Source organism: Octopus sinensis, linkage group LG5 (genome assembly GCF_006345805.1).
Source record: "Octopus sinensis linkage group LG5, ASM634580v1, whole genome shotgun sequence".
Lineage (NCBI taxonomy): Eukaryota > Metazoa > Mollusca > Cephalopoda > Octopoda > Octopodidae > Octopus > Octopus sinensis.
Genome location: NC_043001.1, coordinates 85,252,498 through 85,267,497, shown reverse-complemented (window position 1 = coordinate 85,267,497; position 15,000 = coordinate 85,252,498). Strand labels below are relative to the sequence as shown.

General features: G+C 35.8%; 1 protein-coding gene across 1 annotated transcript in view; it reads right to left on the bottom strand.

Moving 5' to 3' along the window:
- Window positions 1–15,000, bottom strand: part of LOC115212352 (S-crystallin 4-like) — a 27,194-nt gene that overhangs the window by 5,622 nt on the left and 6,572 nt on the right. The window contains exons 2-5 of the mRNA XM_029781223.2: window positions 12,625–12,720; window positions 9,819–9,934; window positions 5,320–5,352; window positions 1,729–1,836 (exon numbers count right to left, since the gene is read on the bottom strand). Coding sequence (XP_029637083.1) covers window positions 1,729–1,836; window positions 5,320–5,352; window positions 9,819–9,934; window positions 12,625–12,720 — 353 coding nt within the window. The remainder of the gene's footprint in view (window positions 1–1,728; window positions 1,837–5,319; window positions 5,353–9,818; window positions 9,935–12,624; window positions 12,721–15,000) is intronic.

The window sequence follows — 15,000 nt, the reverse complement described above, 5'->3', positions numbered from 1 at the left end:
TATTATTATTATTATTATTATTATTATTATTATTATTATTATTATTGTTGTTATTATTATTATTATATTATTATTATTATTATTACTATTATTATTATTATTATTTTATTATTACTATTATTATTATTATTATTATTATCATTATCATTATCATTATTATTATCATTATTATTATTATTATAAACATATGTATGTGTGTATGAGTGTATGTGAGTATGTGTGTGCGCGCGGTTGTGTGTGTGTGTGTGTGAATGTGTGAGTGCATGTGTGTTTGAGTGTGTGCGTCATTCCTTTTTCGCAACCAACACTAACAACTGGAGTTGGTTTGTTTACGTTCCCGTAGTTAGCGGTTCAGCTAAAGTGAGGATGATTTTCGTTCGACCAAATGTTCTTCAAAGCAGTGCTCCAGCAAGGCCGCTATCAAATGACGGAAACAGTTAAAAAATAAAAATGTATGAATCTATTAGCAGCTCATAAATTCATATATATATATATATATATATATATTCTTTCTGTCATTAGAGTGTGACTATGCTGAGGCACCGCTTTGAAGAAGTTTTGCCGAATGAATCTATATTACAACTTTTTTCATTTTCACGCTTGCTGCATTGTCAGTAATCATCAGGCCTTTGTTATGCGACGCTGCTAATCCTGTTCATCTCCGATGAGAGAAGACGAGGCATACATATCATGGGAAATAATTTTAACTGTTGTCTCCCTTTCATTATCCTGGCAAATTTTATTACAATTTACGTTCGTCATTCATTGATTAATTTCTTGATGATTTCATGTGAGAAGGCTCGTACACGTTCTCGTACAAATTTATAAATATAAGTACACACGTATGTGCACATTTTCATCTATTGAAAGTATGTTTGCACACACACTGGCGCGTTGAGCTGCATTAAGCATATTTTCATGCTTTACTATGTGCACCTAATTGTGGAGTTTCACATATTTCGAAGCCAAACTAGACCCATTGCTATGTGTGTGTATTTGTGTATGTGGATACAAGTGGAATTAATTATAATGCACAACATGAAGCGCTCACATATGACTGTTGATAACAAATGTTCTACTATACTATTAAGGCTTATTATCCTCCATTCTTGTGTTATATTCTCCTTATACTTACATACAAATACACAAACACACACATACACACACATATATATATATATGTATGTGTGTGTGTAAATATACATACCTATACATACATATACATAGATATATAGATATATATATAGCTGTAATATAATATGTGACAATTATTCGGTTGCCATAATAAAACTCCAATTTTCGGATGTAGGGGCTGAAACCCGCACTGGTATCTCTTCAGTTAGCGAGGTTATATATTATATGTGTGTGTGTGTGTGTGTGTGTGTGTGTGTGTGTGTGTGTGTGTGTGTGTGTGTGTGTGTAAAATTAGTGTACATTTAAACACAAAAGAGGCGACCCTTGACAGGCACCCTTACATGCTTACATACTTACTTATATACATACATATATATATATATATCTATATATATATATATATATATATATATATATGCATATACACATATGTGAACGTCTGTCTGAGCATATGTATAATATAATCTCTTTTATTTCACACGCGACTGGCCAGTTCCTGTCGTTTATTTCAATGTTTTCATGTATTTTCTTGATTTATTTACGTGCTGCATGTTTGGTGTGTTACATGTGATTGTTGTGGGTATAACTGATTACCTGTTCACCCATGAAGAATTTATTGCCACTGGAACGCATTTCTAGCGTTTTTTCCATATATGGAAGAATTCGTCTGCAAGTTGACTGGAATCGCAAATATTTTTCTGACTGGGAAAATATAAAATAGATATGTTTGTGTTATATTTTTATTTATAATTTACATTTGGCATTGTTTTCTATATTAATTGGGAAAAAAATATACAGTCATATGAAATATATCCTGAAAAGTACAACCTGATATTTACAACATCAATAAAATACGGTTATCTATAACAATAATAATCCATTGTACTATATCCACGTGGCTTGAAACTTCGTGAGAATGGATTGTATAATATATGGACAAAGCACTGAACACGTAATTATTTTATTAACCTTCAGAAGATGAAAGGCACTGTTGTTCTCGGTGGAAGTTGAACTCGGAAAGTAAACACGGACGAAATGACAAATTATTTTGCCCCACGTATTTACGATTCCGCTAGCCGCTTTAGTAATAATAATAATAATAATAATAATAATAATAATAATAATAAATAATAATAATAATAATAATAATAATAAATAAAATCATCATCATCATCATTATTATTATTATTATAGATGTCGCACAGTATACAGTATCGTGAGGTTGTTGATTGAAGATATTGTATACTGTGCAACATCGATAATATTAACAATAATAATGATGATGATGATGATGATGATGATGATGATGACGACGACGACGACGATTTCATTTATTTGCCGCATATATAAAGACAGACATAAATTGTGGGTGTTTACATATAGTGAAGATATATAAAAAATCAAAGACAGAAAGTATACTCGGGATAAAATGAAAAAGAAGGGACATATGCATAGCATACAAAGTTTTTAAAAAATGTGGCGGAGAGGATAATAAAGATGTGGCCCACCAGATGCCATTCTCGCTGCTAGCACGTCGATTCGCAATACCGCTACAGTTAGTCTCGTCTCACTTAGCTACTAGCTCTTCCTCTTTTCTATTTTTTCTAATGTTACTTCTTTGCTAAACCCTATCGATATTGCTCTAAACTCTCTTTTGGGAGGCCCCACCACATGTTGTCGGCGAACCTTTCTGTCAACTTTTGCTTAACTAAATTGTTGACTCGTCTCTGTATGCCTTACGTGCCGGAAGACTTGTTCAGCTTCCAGTACCCGGCTTCTAACCTACGCTTCGAATCTAGGTTGACCGTGCAAGTTAGACTGGTGATTTGCAAGTCGACCGTTTTAAAAAGTGGACATCCTATGCTATTACTGTATATTTTCGTAATGCAAATCCTGTCTGTATACTATCTAAATGACCCTATGCGGTCGGTCCAAGTCCAGAATGGCGCATAATGGAAATCTCGCCGGCACCTGTGAGACAGTCGGAACTGGCTGATCAGGTGCTTGAGGCTTTTGCACTCCCTCTTCTATCAGCTACTCTCATTAATCTTAGCATGTGTCTAAGATGCCATTCCAATCTCCCACTAACAGTAAAGGGTGAGACGTACATAGAAAAGCTTCTGGACACCGGACGTTTGAACCCGGCAGGAGCATAGATAGCGTGCAGTCTAAAGACACCATCTTTGCTATTTACTCACTTCCAGGACCACCAGCTTACCGTCCGGGTCTCGGAAGACCGATCTTACCTCGAGATCCAAGCCTTTTCTAAATAGCAATGCTATTCCACCTCCCATTCCCGGCCAACGAACAGACGCAAAAAATTTAATAGTCGTTGAAAATAGGGGCTAGTGCGCGTGTGTTTTAAATCCTGGTCTCACTGACAGCTATTATGTCTAATTCTAAAGACATGAGGTCATTGATTTAAATGAGAAAAAACGCAAGTTGGTGCAAAGTGCAGAATATAAAGAACTCTGAATGTTGCACAGCGCTCATAATTCATCGCTAGTTTTACTAATTTCTGCCATGATAAGATAGGCTTTACCAATCAAAACATAATAGTACATATCATTATGAATTTATTATACCTATACAAAAAGGATTTCATCGCAGTCGAAATAACTTCAAGGGTTTGTCCAAGGCAATCGACAGTCTCTCAATCTTTCACTCTCTCACTCTCTTTTTTTCCCTTGAAACCTTAACTATCAAACAAGTTTGATAGTTTCCTATCTCAAAGCTTTGATAAGTATTTCGCTGAAGAGAATTTTGAACCAGTGAAGAAAAGCTTTTGGATAAAACATCCATTTGATTTCCTAAGTTCTGAGTTAATAATTGAGTTAAACTTGTTACCTGAAGTTGAAGCTGAATTGCTGCATCTTAGTTATTCCCTCACACTTAGGAATGGTTTTGAGAAATTAAATTTGTACTGATTTTGGATTAAGAACAAAGGGGAATTTCCACTACTGAATAAAAAGGCTATTCTATTATTGCTTTTTGCAACTACTTATGTGAACTGCGATTTTCGACATTAACTCAGTTAAAGACGAAGGACAGAAACAGGCTAAACACTGCATCTAATATGCATGAAGCATTGTCTTTATCTGTTCCCTACTGGAATCAGGTGCTTATAAACATACAAACACATCAATCTCATTAAATGACATTATTTTCAAATATTATTTACTTTAATTTTTTGTTGGAATTTCCTTTAAATTTATTTTTCTAAAAATAATATTTTTACATTCAAACAAATAGATACATACAATTCCAATACGTGCGACTTATAAAAAATATACATATAAATTGTCGATGTTAAATAAGTGAACATAGGGAATAGGATTTGTGTTTGATTTATTACACGTGGATGTAATGGGTTGCGATGCAAACTGCGGTTCTTGCTGTGGGTTGCCTTAAAAAAGTTTGAAAAATGCTGGTCTAGCAGAATTCAGTACGTAGCTTCCTTACACGCATATGACATTCTTCAAATTATTTTTAAGACACCATTTCTCTTGCTGCCGTCAGCATATTTAAATGGACCTAGTAGAAATTGGTTAAGCTTTCCTTAGAAAAAAATATTTCTTTAAACCCTATGAAATACATCTATCCCACAACTCTTTTTACCATTCCTACCAGTCACGTATATTTTACATCGGCTGTATGATTGACATATTTGAAAAGAAGGGGTCACTGATCGATTTTTATAAAGGATTTAGGCAACATTGAAATCGACTATAAAAGCCTCACCAGCATATATACGCAGACTGAAATATCTGTAATGTTCAGACAATTGACGATTGAACGAAAGAGTTTAATAACTCTGCTGTTTATCCCATACCTGTAATACCTACCTCGGCAAGAGAGCAGTGATTGCTGGCTGGTGCCAATGGAACTTAATCTCTGAAATAGACTACTTAATAGAATATCGTCCATACTCAGACACTTCCCGAGACTCATGTTGCGTCTACCATCCACCGGCACTATAGCATGCTACTACTGACATTCCATAAAATAAATTGACCAACTGTTATTATGTTAGTAACCTGTGAGTGTTCGACACGATTGCATACTCCAGACGCTCAATCATAGAAGTACCTTCATTAGAGAAATTAGTTGGGAAACATGCTTAAAAAAAATAAAACACTATCTCATAAACTTAACATATTATAAACAGAAATGTTTCATACTTACTGTTCCATTAGACATGACACCAAACTGTTCAAACTGAAAAACAGAGGTTATAATTTTATACATACATATATACACAAACATGCATTTAAATATACACAATATACCAACTATGGAACAGAGAATAACAGTCACGTAGTAAAAGATTAGCTATTCGGTGAAGCGTCCGATCAAAAGTTGGAGAAAGGAGAATATAAATGGAGGAATAATTAGACACCTACAGTTCTCATAATCAGGCATCAGATTTTCATTTGTACCTATTATAGTAGGGGCACAACATTATAACAACAGATTTACACAAACGATTAGAAATATTGAGACACCCTAAATACAAAGGAACCCGAATCGTTTGGTCAGCAGTAATCTGGAGAATGCGGATCACCAGCATCATGTGATTTTCATAAGACGCGTGAAATTTCCTAACCACTGATATTATGAATGATTAATTTCATTCAAATCATTTCAGTTTAATTTTTACCTTTTATTTCGGCATGACTAAATCGTCTCTTTGAAGTATGCGAAATTTATTTAGGTAAAAACGTAATTTTTAGGTAAAAACGTAATTTTTAGGTAAAAACGTAAAAACGTAAAAATTCGTAAATAAATGCGAAATTTATTTAGGTAAAAACGTAATTTTTAGGTAAAAACATATTTAGGTAAAAACGTAAATACGTCTTCACTATTTTCCACTATAAATTTTGCAAATGATTTTCTTTTTGTATTTTTAACATAAATTCAGTAGTGTGAAACGCCTTAACATCTACAACACACATACGCACACCACACACACACACACACACATATATATATATATATATATATATATATATATATATATATATATATATATATATATATATAAAATAATTAATAAAGGCAGCACTAAGCAAAGTGTACCAAAAAGGAAAAGTATAACCATCATTAAATATGACCGAGGGTGTTAAAAAGACCTACATTGCTAGAGATAACAGCTGAACGCTCTAATGCTGCACTGAAAACTGACCGATCTGTCTTGGAATATTTCAACCCATGCTTTTCGGGTGATTACAGTCACTGTCAGCATGTATGCATACAATTATGTTCTTTCACTGCTGCATTAGGGCGCTGGGCTCATTCTTTTCACAATGTAGGTGTTTCTAACACCCTCAATCATATTGAATGACGATTATAGTTTTCATTTTCGGTAGATATTACTTACTGCTGCCTTTATTAATTATTTGTTAATACATTAGCGATTCGCTAAATCATCCATTAATTTCAATGGTGTAAACATATATGGAGGTAGTGATCATCGTCCGAGAACAGAGGAGTCGGGCTGATCCCACTGAAGAGGCTACGGCATAAAAGCCGTAACTGAGCGATCTGTCTGGGAATATAGCCACCATTGCTTTTCAGGAGGTTACGGTCCCGGTCAGCTTGTATGTAAACAATTATGTGATTTGATTGCAACATTAGAATATTTGACTCTTATTTCTAGTAATGTAGGTATTTCTAACACACACACATATATGTATGTATATATATATATATATATATATATATATATATATATATATATATATATATTATATATATATATATATGTATGTGTGTGTGTGTCGGTGTGTGTGTGTGATAGAGAGAGAGAGAGATTTCTGCCACTCCAAAATTCTCTCTTAGCTTATTTCTGCTACAATAATGGCAGCAAGAAATGCTTTCATTCTGTAGCTCTCATGAAATATTCGCAAAAACTTATATTAGAATATCCTGTCTGTTGAAATCTATATTTTTTGAACTGAAGATGGCGATGTATTTCAAATTGATGTAATGCTTGCATTGTTCGATTAAATGGAGCCGCCTGAAACGATCGTATTGCATTAATACCTTCACATCGTTCTTACTTATTTGATTTATATATATATATATATATTAGATGTAATATATGTTCACTCTTTCAAAACGAGCTCAGACACCTTTATGATATAGTAGAAAAATAAGTTCTCATTTTTTTTTAATTTGCAGAGAAGGTAAAGTTTCCCTTGTTTGTTTATAATCGAGAATGATATAGTGTCTGTTTATTTTGTGAATAACATAACAAAAGTAGTTAAACATTTGCAGAAGAGAAACATAACTTCGATCTTGGCTGTTATAAACAGAATTGTGTTATTTGTTCATGTAAACACTAAACAGAACATGCTAATGAAAAAACATATCAGGAACTTGTCGCTTTTAGCATATTAAGTAAAAACAAACTAGCAAATTTGGGAAAGAGATTAAACGAAAAAGTGGACAGAGAAAGGGAAGTAGTAATTTTGTAGCGAGCTTATGTTCTTCTATATAAAAACGAGAGAAAGATTGTATGTTCTCTGAACTGGTCAATGGCGTTATAGTTTTGTATATACATGGTTGGCTAATACTCACTTGCCAATAAGTCAGAACCATTCAATTCGAAGATTAAAATTAAAAAAAATTATTTTGTATGAGACTTCGCTAATAAATAAACAATGTTGAAAAGAACCCAACATGGTGATTTTAATTCAAAAATTCAATGATTAAGCATTCATAATTAAAACGAATAAATAAAACTGAATATTAAGTATTCATGAAGTTTTGATTTACTGTCGGGTGACTATTGGTAAACCCTGTATGATAGCATACAATGAAGAAACACAATGGTTTGGGTAAGTTAAGAAACATCAATTTTTCCTGGAAAACAAGAATCTTTCCTTTCGTTTGTGTTTCAGAACCACACCACTGAAATCTATGTCGTTTCATTACTTCATAAAATACAGTATAGGTCAAGTATTGTGGTTTCTTCAAAATAGTTGGCCTTGGGTTTAAAAAAAATAGCAACTATTACTACTCCTGCAATAACAACAACAACAACAACAACTACTACTACTACTACTACTACTACTACTACTACTAATAATAATAATAATAATAATACTAATACTACTACTACTGCTGATGCTGCTGCTACTACTACTACTACTACTACTACTACTACTACTACTACTACTACTACTAAAAATAATATCTAAGAGGCGATTTTCATGGATAAGTGAGATCGAATCTTGAAAATTTGAGATTGATCTACAAGTAGTCATTGCAGTAGTTCTTAAGAGAACTAAAAGCTCACAATATATCGTGCGAAACTTTTAACAGCATCGAGAAAGTGTGATAACATAGTAGATTGCGGTTTTTCAATTCTCTCAAGTAATTCAAGGAAAATTCTTTATTTTATTAACATTCTTTGAAAATGACGCTCGAGAAAGACAGCATAAAATGTGTATTGCGTGACTATCCATCATCAGTGACAAATCGTGGCAGCAAACGTGCCTTGCAAAATACATAAAGAAACAATGGCACTAATAACTTAAGTATTGTTCAGTATGTGGATGTCATATCATGAAGTAGAAAACATAAGGTGCTACACACTGCGACTGTGATTGGGATGCAAATTTCTTGCCATACAGCCGCATTCTTGCGCCTTCAAATGTGTAAACAATACGCAAAAAAGAAATAACGAAATAACGTTTGTAATTCTTGTAAAGATATTTCAACCATATTTACACATATCTAGATATATTTCAAGAAAAACACCAAAACTGACCTGCCGATTCTGTTGAACATACGGTGACATTTTACTCTCTCACGAATTACAATGATTCTAAGAAGAAAGCTGCCTATTTCTTTACTACCCACAAGGGGATAAACGCAGAAGGAACAAACAAGGACAGACAAATGGATTAAGTCGATTACATCGACCCCAGTGCGTAACTGGTACTTAATTTATCGACCCCGAAAGGATGAAAGGCAAAGTCGACCTCGGCTAAGACCTAAGAAGAGAGCTACTGTTAGATGACAGTTCAAATTACGAACTGTATTTCATACGGTATTGACTGATTAAGTGGAATTCTGGAGTAACGTTACTTGACAAGGTGTGTAACTCGGAGATCAGGTAATTTTCCCAGGTCGAGTCACTAATAGGGCTTAGGATCAGAATGTTGCGGGAAAGAATTGCAAAACGGATTCTTCATGGCAAACCTTCAGGCAGGAGATCTAGGTAAAGTGGGTAAAATTACCTTCTCGAGACTTGACGATTCTTAAGGGCCGGCTTTCCGGTTTCCATGGCGTATGAATTTCCCCCACAACGAAACGCCGATCCGTCGCAGGATTATTGATTGTTGCCAGCTGAGTTGACCAGCGCAACGCGAAATGAAGTATTTTTCTCAAGAGCACAAGACGCTGCTCGGGAAACCACAATCGTACGATAATGAGTCCAACTTCCTAACCACTAAACCACGCGCCTCCACAGGAGACGTAGGAGTAAACCAAGAACGAGGTGATTCGATAATATCCATAGCCTCAGGTGGTAACGCTTAGGAATTCGGCTAATGATGGATTTCAACTGATGATGGTTGCTTCGGAGTCTGCATTCACGAACCCCATCCACCCAGGAATAACAAGCAGTGAAGATGAATGGATGAATACATGAATACATTAAAGGATTAACAAACCCTCATTCTGCCATGCTCATCGTGGTACATCCTAAGGTAGTCATCGAGGATATCGTAGAAACATTCCGATATATAATCCACTCGAAGTTTCTCCATATTTGTGTTACCATGGAAACCTATACGGAGACAAATATTTTGAGAAAGGAAAGAATAGATAAAGAAATGTTCAAATTAATTTAGTCCAGCATTTGGTATTGTAATATGCAAGTTAAAATACGTGTGTGTATGTACATGCATGAATATATAAGTGTTGTGTACGACTACCCCATTTTTTCTCTTTTTTCTCCTTTCTTTCTGTTCTCGTCTTTCAATCATGCCCGATTATAAACCTTTCCTCCTCCACCATCATCACCGCCTATAAAAAGCACATTTCCACACCTGCTTTCTGCTACTTTCAACCTTCTATTAATATTTCCCTGCTGATTTTCCAAAAAAACACGCTTCTCTAGCCACGTTTCCTTTCTCAGTCGCTGCCTTCATCACCGCCTCATCCCCAAAAGTTTCCGCCTCCATTTCTATCCCGCTCTCCACTCTGCTTCAATCATCCTACCCATACTCCGTACTACTTCCTACCGCCTTATGCGCTCCACCATTCGTTCTAATCTCTCCAAAATACACACCATCGACCGCCTTCTCCCTCTTGCTTTTTCCATCTTCTCCTCTCAGTCGCCCTCCCATGCAAACTCCAATTTACGTTACATAACCCATTTCAATCATCTCTTTCATGAATTTCTCGTTCACACCAAACAACGTAAACTCCAGTCATCCTCCATTCCATCACACACGATGCCAATATCCCAACTCCTCTCCTACACCCTCTCTCATACACTTCCCCATCCTCACCACCACTCCTGTGACTCCAACCCCAAGCCTATCCCTAATCCCCCCTCTCCCAGCCTTCCACTATCCCCACCACACCTCCCACTTCTGTCCCATCCACCCCTTCTCCACTTCAGTCTGTTGTTACCATCCTCAGTAGGGGCCTGCGCTTCATCCCCCTCATTCCATCTTGCAACGAATTTCGGACTCGTTCCGATAACCACAGCCATGTGCCTCGTGTTAGGTTGTGTGCGCTATTCCACGACACTACATCTAATGAGTGGACGCCAGCTCCTAACCAGTTCCAAGCAGTCGATCTTTTTGCGGGCGTCTGCCAGCGCGCTGTGGATCGGTTTAACATTTCCAGGCGTTCCCAACATCTGAACATCTCCCCAACCGCACTCTCGGCCCTTCGATGTCTCCGACACCGCACACACACACACACATATGATAAATGCTGATGTATACAAAAATGAAAATGCCCATTGATGAACCTCTGTATGAGTACAAATCTTGTATATAAATGTTTCGTGCACAGAAGCGGAGGGTCGTATGTCTACATTATGCAGACGGCTGATTCATTTAAGAATCGATGTCTCGACCATGTCACCAGCTTCAACTGAACCAATAAGAGACGTTCAACATCTTTGGCCGATTTTGTATGGCGACTGAAGGAAGATAAAATTAAGTACAACATAACTTGATCCTTAGTAAGGCAGGCAAACCATAAAATATCATTTCCAGATGCCGACTCTGCTCCGAGGAATCCCTGTCTATTCTGTGGAGTAATGAGAAGATCATTAATAGAATTTCTACACGCATGTAAATATGCTTTCGAACAATGCAGTCGGAATGAATTTGAATAATTGTTAATATAATTTGCTTTAACGTATGGCTAAATTAAGTTTAGCGTTAACCTCCCCATTCTTATAAACACCAAGTAGCTACTTTTGCTCCCATTGTGATAGTGATTGCACTAAACCATACGTGTACGTATGCTTCCATTTTCGTGGATGCTTCTATGAGCAAGTGTGCACGTGCCATGCAACTTGCGATAGAGCATTTCTACATCCATATCTGTTAACGTTATTTTTAATGCTTTCTCTTTATATTGCGTGTTTGTATCTTTTTGGCATGTGTAATTATATTTTTAACCTATATAAAATATATTTCGTTTTCCTGCTCTTCTTTCTGCGAAATAAGAAGATACATTGCAGAACTGTTTTTTGACGAGTTGCATCTATTATCACCCGATGAGACATATCTGCACCACCGGATACTACTGAACCAGTTGTTAAGTGTCCCACCCATAAGGGGTCGATGCCAGATGTGTCGAAACACTTGTCGGGATTAATGATAAAACGTCTCGTATATTACATTTTCCGTTATTCATTTGTGTGTATGTGTGTGTGTGTGTGTGTGTGTGTGTGTGTGTATAGGCGTAGCGATGGCTGAGTGGTAAGAATCTTGCTTCCCGAAAACATCGTTCCGGGTTGAGGCACACTGCGTGCGTGAAACATTGGTCAAGAGCCTTCTGCTAGAGCGTCGGGCCGACCAAAGCCTTATGAGTGGATCTGGTAGACGGAAACTGAAAGAAGCCATCGTATTTGCATGTCTGTGTGTATGTGTATGCACGTGCGTGCGTCTTTGTTTGTCACACCCACCGTTACTTGACAATCGATGCTTGTGTGTTTATGCCTCCATAACTTATAAAGATACCGATAAAATAAGTTGTAGGCCTACTAAGAATAAGCGCCGGCTTCGAGTTCTTTGTCTAAAAACCCTTTAAGTCGGTGCTCCAGCATGACCGCAGTCAAATGACTAAAATATGTATAATAATGAAAGAATAAAAACTATTATGCAACGTTTTATGCAGTATATTTGCTTGCCATTTGCTAACAGAACGAACGACGACGCAGATATTAACCTGTTTAAGAATGCTGTTTAATTGAATTGAAAAAATACAAATTAAAAATAATTACTTTACCATATTCTGTTGCAAGAAATCTAGCCATAGCCATGCTTTGTGGAATTTTTGTTCCATCATCAAATTCAAGAACTGGCATCATACTACACGGCATCACTAAAAATAGGAGCAAAATCAAAACAGTTTAAAATTATTTCTGTTAGAATATTCAATAACATTTACTGATGACACAATTAATGGAAGGTGACGAAGATGATAATGATGATGATGATAATGATGATGACGATTATGATGATGATGATCATGATGATCATGATCATGATCATGATGATCATGATGATCATGATGATCATGATATGATGATGATGATGATGATGATGATGAAGATGATGAAGATGATGATGAGGAGGAGGAGGAGGAGGATGATGATGTTGATGTTGATGATGATGATGATGATGATGATGAAGATGTTAGTGACTACGACGAAGTCGATGACGATCATGAAGATTATAGTAACGATAATGATGGTGATGAGGAGGAGGATGATGATAATGATGATGATCATGATGATTATCATGATGATCATCATGATGAGTCAACAGAAAGGAAATTTCATGTATCATAATGAATGTGGAACCAGATTTAAGATTTAAAGAGAGATACTGAAATATGCAGGTAGGTACTCAAGTTTAAGCTCCAAACTATTAGTTCAGTAAACAAGGCTGTTCATTCCACCGTTCTAGGAACAAATACCGTCAATGTAATCAACTAGGAGAATGTATAGAGAACATTGTAGAAAGCTGCAAAATGTTTGCTCAGAATTACAAGTGACGTGATGGTAAGAGATGTCTCAATTTACACAGAACAATTTGCAAAAAAAAAAAAAAGAAAGAAAGAAATTGATATAACACCTCAGATAATTGGTACCAGATGAAAACTTAAACCAATCTTTCATAAGATACCGAAATTTAAACAGACAGAACGACTATGCACCGTGGATGAGATATAATTAGTTGAGGCATAAAAAAGAGAATGCCTCATTCAAAATGATACATTTCCTTCATAAGAAATACGCTGCAGATAACGTAGTTGAAATCAATTCGAAATGTTCCTGTATCAGAAAATGAAATATGAAGTGGTGACGCACAGCTGCTAAAGTATACGTCGTACCAGTTATCAAAGATTAATTGATTTATTCTGCTCCAAAATTCTACTATGTTGTGAGGTTGGCCATCAAGACAGCAATGCGACTGCTCCCCAAATCTGACCTTAATAGAATAGTTTATATAATTATGTTTGTAGAAAGGTACGTTGTGTCTAAGACATATTATTAAAGCTTGACAATATATATATATATATAGATGAAAAAAAAAGGAAAAAGAAGATATGCCGTAGTGGTTAAGAGCGCGGGCTACGAACCCCAACGTTCTGAGTTTGGTTCCAGGTAGTGACCTGAATAATAATAATAATAATAATAATAATAATAATAATAATAATAATAATAATAATAATAATAATGATGATGATGATGATAATGATGATGATGATAATGATGATGATGATGATAATAATGATAATATAATAATAATAATAATAATAATAATAATAATAATAATAATAATAATAAAATAATAAAGCCCTGATGCAGTACCAGGCAGTGGCTCTCGTGGCTTCTGATCTTAATTGATTAGAAGTGTTATCATGTACATTGTCTTGGTATAACAGATGGGCTACAGCAAATATTCTGCTCAATACTACAGACTTGCTTGTCAGTTGTTTGGACTTAACCAGTTAAGCATGTTCCTCAGTGGCTGAAGATATGTGCATCTCTGATCACGAGCAGAAGTAGTGGGGGAGCATCATAGTCATGTGTTGAGAGGGATTCTTTGGGATTTGAATAATTCACCTCTGGAAACATGGGCGTTTCGTTCAACCTACTTAAACAACCCTTATTCAGGGATCTTTTGAGCAGGATGGGCTACTCGACCAGAAGAAAATTCTAACTGGGCCTCACCTGCAAGATCATGTGCTGTTTACCTTGAGATGAGATCACTATGTCGCGCACACATGGCTGTGATGCATGTGCCTAGTGTACCCTTATCAGACGGATAGTCATGATGGGTATACTGGGCTTCGTATATTTTACCCCAGTGTCACTTTGATGGCTTGCACTGCTCTCTCACTCAATAATAACAATAATAATAATAATATTAATAACAACAACTACAACAAAGAAACCGCAACATCGAAAAGTGCCTTAGGAATGAGAACCCAGGTTCGACATTTCCCCAAGACACCTGATGAAGGCTGGAGGGTATATCAGCCGAAACAAACAAGATGCGGGAAAACTTCCGTCAAATATAAATAGAGTAAATAATGTAAAAAAAAAGCAGTGCATTGTACCTATACTGTGCAATGAAATAAATAATTCTTTCT